Source organism: Coptis chinensis, chromosome 2 (genome assembly GCF_015680905.1).
Source record: "Coptis chinensis isolate HL-2020 chromosome 2, ASM1568090v1, whole genome shotgun sequence".
In the NCBI taxonomy this organism is placed as follows: domain Eukaryota; kingdom Viridiplantae; phylum Streptophyta; class Magnoliopsida; order Ranunculales; family Ranunculaceae; genus Coptis; species Coptis chinensis.
The window spans coordinates 85,157,988-85,163,987 of NC_141457.1; the positions used below are offsets into that span (position 1 = coordinate 85,157,988).

Sequence of the window (6,000 nt, forward strand, 5' to 3'; positions counted from 1 at the left end):
TGTGGCTGTAATTGTGATTTTTTAAATCCTTAACTGAATAAATGTCTAAATCACACAGTGGATGGTGCATCAAATCAAAAGGGTTTTAGGAAAATCGTTTTTGGTGGAAGTTATTGTGTTTTAACAATTTAGTTTTTTGTCTCATATTTTTTTTTTCGTAATTAGCTATATTGTTTAGGAAAAGTTGGAGATTCGGTGAAATTCTAGATGGGATAGTTTTTTCGTAATTAGCTATAGTGTTTAGGAAAAGTTGGAGAGTCTGTCAAACTATTGATGGGATTGTTTCCTTATTTATATCCTACTTTTTTATATTTAGTAATAGAGTTTAGAAAAAATTGGAATCTCTATAAGGGTATAACTATAATATATATATAAGGATAAAAATAAATATTTGTTTCCTATTTTATCTCCTACTTTTTCTTAATTAGTTATGACACGTGGACTCTCTAAAAACGCTTCCTCAATTGAAAAGGGTAGAGCTATAATATATATATATAAAGACATGAGAAATTTTCAATTATTTTAAATTTTGAATAATTTGGACATAACATACATGTGTCTGAATGATATTGTGAAGATATAATGAGAAAAAAGATGACCATATCAGAGAGACAACTAAAAGCCCTTAAAAAACAAATGAAAAGAATGCAAACCCGAGAATTAAATAAGATCAAGAAAGAAAAAGTGGATGAAAGTAAGCTTAACCATTTTTTCTTGACTTTAAATAATAATAAGGGGTTTTTTGTACTGACTCCCTATTGTATAGTCGCGTTTGTGAACCCCCAAATAACAATCATCACAAAAGACCCCCCCCCCCCCCATTATGTTTCGAAACTACTACCAAATCGTTTGCTTTTTTAAATTAACAAAATTACCCCAAAATTTATTGAAAATGTTTGATTATACACACATTTTTCTAATTCAGATGAACCAAGAAGATAAGATGAATAATGGAGGAAGAATGAGAGATGAATTAAATTAATTGGAATTACCTTATCAAAACCACCGCCCATGAGAGGATTTCAAAACACATGAGTGAGAAGACTGACTTTGGTTATGAAGAAAGTCGTTGGTAATAAATGAATAGAAATAAAATCTTAACGACTACTTAATTTGGGAATAAATTTGGTATTTTGGAAAAGCAAACGGTCTATTAACAGTTTCGAGACAGAATGGAGGTATTTTGTGATGATTGTTATTTTGGAGGGTTTTTTCACAAACGTAACCATGGGAGGGTTAGTACAAAAAACTCGTGGAATGTGAGCCCGAGATTATAAAGATGAACAAATCTCATATCTCAACATTTAATTTAGAGTTTTTGTTTCATATCTCATATTTTGTTTCATTCAAAGGTTTTTATATGTTAGTCATGAATATTTAATTACAGGGATTTCAAGCAGATGTGAATATTTTTAATTTTGAGAAAACTGGAGTCAAATTTAGTAAACTTTATGTTCTCAATTCAATCTATTTATTTCCTTCCGAATTTGTAAATTGCTTTTGCATTTCTAAAATTCAAAATGACTAATTATTTAAAATGGAACTATTTAAATTAGGTTATGAAACAATGAGATTTGGTTATTATTCATCTCTCTTATCTATTGTTTTGTAGAGTGAGATGTCAAATACCTTTTTACTGACCACAGTATATTACTGAATAGAAAAAACCTTAACAGTGTGTACTGTTCACATTTTCACAAAATGCTGAAAAATCCGAGTAACCCAACGCACCCGTGTAGGGCTTGGGTTGATGAATTTACAGATGGACTTGGGTTTGGGTTGGTAATTCAAAACCTGATGCAAGTCGGGTTTGGCTTGGGTTAGACCTCAACTCGACCCAACCCGCCCGAGTTGCACCCTCTATATTTCAATTCTTGTCACTCCTATTTTCTTAAAATTTATGTAAATTATTTCCAATCCGCACAAATAAATATGAGATATAATTAATATCGAATTGTATATGTGCCCATCAAATTGATTCCAGATTTTAATTGTCTCTAAATAAAGATTCATAAGTTATATATGGTTGGTAAAAGTTTTGCCTAAGTGCACTCTGTACAAGTTTCCTTCACACAAAGCAAGAAGAGCAAACATTTTTATCTCTACAGTACATATATACAGTCTTTCTTTGCTTGATTGATTGATACAATTTAGACAAGAAATTTAAACATAACACAAAGCTTTGCATTGGAATATAGTTTTACTTACAGGTCTAAAAGGGAATAAAACAAAACAATGTAGTTTGAACATTTTTCTATGTTTGAAATTTGAACCCTTCTACTTCGTAGAGAACTCAAGGTAGTTGAGCATTTGTTTCTCCATGAGAGGTTATGTCTTTTCTTTTTCTTTTTTCTTTTTTTTTCTCTCTCTCATCAGTTCTTTATGCAGCATACCCCAAACCTCTAGCTTCTGACCCTTTCATGATTCTCAACCTTTTACAAGATGTGATGAACATGTTCCATGGAACATCACCAACCAACATCCAATCTCCATCTTTATCTTCATATGTAGGTGCATGTTCCGAACCATTGTAACCTTCCCTCTCTGAATAAGTACCTGAATGCATAGAAACAAATTCATGGTCAGCATCATAATCAATTCAAACACATAAATATGTCACACAGCGCATAATTAATCTACAACATAACAGATTTTATTCAAAAAAATATAAAACACAGATTAGGTATGCTCACCAATAGTGATCTTGAACATGTTTTCTAAGGCCTTGAGGAGCTCTAAGTAACCATTATAGACCTTAAGATCAATTTTTCTCAAGTAAGGTGCTCCATCCATGCTGACTTTCACAAAAAGTCCTGATGTCTCAGCTTCATTCTTCTTTGCTTGGAAGCTATTCTTCCTATAGGATCTCACAGGTGGCCAACCAACCACTTGTTGTCTGCATAAACCAAAGATTACACATATATTAATATCTAGCTAGAAGAAAATTCGTATAGAAATAAACATTTGTTATATATTCTTATGATTAAAATTTACTAAATCAAGATTAAATTACTTACTTAGCAGCTGGTGCGGTGTCCTGATGACCACCTCGCGCATCCGATACACTTGAATTATTCTCTGATCCGCATTCATTTCCTTGATCACCCAGTGGTCTCTTGTTACTCTTAATATTTGGTGATGCTTGTGTTTGTTTCTCGGATTCATCCGATCCAGGCAAGCCTAATCGAAGCTCGGTTGCCTTAAGATTACATTCAAATTTGGCCAAGCCTTCCATTTCTCAACTATCTTCAGGAAAATTCCAACTAATAATTCACTTGTACTCAGGAGTTGTACTGTTGCATCAACTAGCTCCCAGGGTCCAAAACTTTGCTACAGTTTTTTCAATCGACCGTTTTCGATGAAACAACGTATACCACCTTCTTCGAAAGTCGTCTACAGAGAGATGTCCAATATATATTCCGATAAGTTTCCGATGAAGTTGTTGTATTCTCCGTTGAGTTAGAGAGGGTCTGTGAAGAAAGATTTTATAAGACAAGTATTTTATAGATAAGATAGTGAACATTATTTTAGGGACATTTATGTGATTTAAAATCATGCATGAATTTCGGGCCTAGACAGCTAAGTTGTCGGTCACATGAGTCGCACCTTCAAGAATTTGGCCCAACATTTATGAGACAAGAGTGGGACAAGGTTAGTCGCCCATATGGAATACTGAGACTTTGTTGGACGGCTAAGATGAGTTTTGAGATGGTCGTTAGAATGAAGTTTTGATCGTTAGATTTTAAGGAGAGAGAGAAAGGGGACATTTACCATGTGAATGGGCCTACATAGATGTCTATGATACACATGGCATGTCCATGTGGTTTTACTGGCGTTCATGTGCATTTGATTAGGGTTATGGTGCACATAGCATGTGGGGGTGGCACGTGGATATGGTCAGTACTTGGCCCAATTCATTTGAATTTCAGTCCGAAAATATCTCATATATCAACACTTCAACCAGTGAAAAGTTGAAAATTTCTGTGTAAATTTAAACAAAAATGCTGATATCAATTATCAAATGAGTTAAGGGAGTGACTCTCAACAACAAAAATGTCGAAAAAGTAACTCTCAAGGACATCTTTTTATTTTTGTAACTCTCAAGGACTGGGTAGATGGAAGTTTAAGTATGCCTTTGATGCGAAATAAAAAACGGATCGGGTAGATGAAATGTCAAGTATACTCCGATGAAATAATTAATGTTCCGGTCCCGCGAAGCGAAACGGTGTATTTAGTATGAACATTGAATGTTCATAGTCTTTGGGTATGAACATTCGATGTTCATAATCCTTGGGTATGAATATTCAATGTTCACAGTGCTTGGGTATGAATATTGATTGGGTATGAACATTCGATGTTCATAGTCCTTGGATATGAACATTGAATGTTCATAGTTCATAGTCTTTGGGTATAAATATTGATTGGGTATGAACATTCAATATTCATAATCCTTTGGGTATGAACATTCGATGTTCATAGTCCTTAGTCCTTTAGGTATGAACATTGATTAGGTATGAACATTGAATGTTCATAGTCCTTTGGGTATGAACATTCAATGTTCATACATCAATATATTGTATAAAGATACATTATTTTATTTGGATATGAACAATCATTGTCATATCCAAGCGAAGGTATGAACACTTATTGTTCATAGTAAAATGACAGAAAAGGTAAAATTGGAAAATATTTATTTTAAATCCGGGTCATTTGTCCTTGAGGGTTATTTTCACGAAATGGTATAACTGACATTTAAAAAAAGTAAAATGGTCGGGCCAACTTATTTTGTCCTTGAGGATTACAAAATTTGAAATCGTGGGTTCGTGAGTTACTAATTTCTAAAATTTGTCCTTGTGAGTTACTTACCAAAAAGTGTGCTCTTTAGGCTTCATTTTCTCAAAAACTGGGTGTTAGGCCCAATTTCTTGTAAATTTTAAAACCATAAATCTCGGCATCTCTCCTATATCAACATTTTTATCAACAGGTTACGGAATCGGATTATACGAAAAGAGTTTTATTGTATTTTGCGGCATTTGTGCTATATATTAAAGAACCAAAATTCACTTTATGAACAAAATCCGTAATTGAAAAGTGAAGGTTTGAAATTTTCAACAAAATAGCACAGAATTTTGCAGACTTTCGTCAACATGAATTTTTGTGTAAAGCTTGGAGCATCTAAACTGTTTGGTTTTCTACCTTACCAAAAACTTTCATATTACAGTGAAAAATTTCGGGTTTCGAAAATTCGAAACTCTTGTCTATGATTCTAGTAGGAGTTCTATGGTTGTTAGGTTACTTAGGTACTTGTTTTTCGAGTTCTAAAAACTTACACACTCAAATAGACATGCTAACTCACAAAACCAATCCCCATCACCAAAAAAGAGGAACATTGGACAAATTACGAGTCACAGATGAACAGCTTTCGTCCATTACACCCGTGTGAGTTCCAAACACCTCTATCTCTGGCAAGGACCACAAACACAAACCAAATTTATTTGTGCATCCTGCACCCTAATGTTCAATTTGATAGGACCACACGAGAAATCAAGTGTCTGGACAGAAACTTTCCACCATAAGCGACCCATCTACACCAACTCCATAATATTTGTAGACCCTTTGATAAATAAGAGTTAATTTGCATAACTAATCTGCCACATATTAAAAATCAAATAGTTACTTACTTATCTTTTGATGAAGTATATCGATGATTCGTTTATATTGTATATTATTAGAATTGTTCTATATGAACAAACAATTTTGAACAAACTATTGTGAACAAACTGACGTGACAGTGCAACATGCATGTTGCAATGTCAATTACTATTGCCACATAAATGTTGTAGTGTCAACTCTCATTGCTATGTTGCAATGTTTATCTCTGCAACATAGATGTTGCACTATTAAATTTCACTGCAATATGGAGATTGCACTGTCAAATCGCATTATTTACCTCTGTAACATGGGTGTTGTACTATCAAATCTCACTGCAACATGGATATT

At 33.5% G+C, this 6,000-nt stretch overlaps 1 protein-coding gene across 1 annotated transcript; it reads right to left on the reverse strand.

Moving 5' to 3' along the window:
• Positions 1–2,162: 2,162 nt before the first annotated feature.
• Positions 2,163–3,604, reverse strand: LOC147518480 (auxin-induced protein 22D-like). Its single transcript, XM_086590315.1, has 3 exons — positions 3,018–3,604; positions 2,694–2,896; positions 2,163–2,556 (listed from the first exon to the last, which is right to left on the reverse strand). The coding sequence occupies exons 1-3, from the start codon at positions 3,233–3,235 to the stop codon at positions 2,381–2,383; spliced, it is 597 nt and encodes a 198-aa protein (XP_086446441.1). The 5' UTR covers positions 3,236–3,604; the 3' UTR covers positions 2,163–2,380.
• Between the last annotated feature and the right edge of the window lie 2,396 nt (positions 3,605–6,000).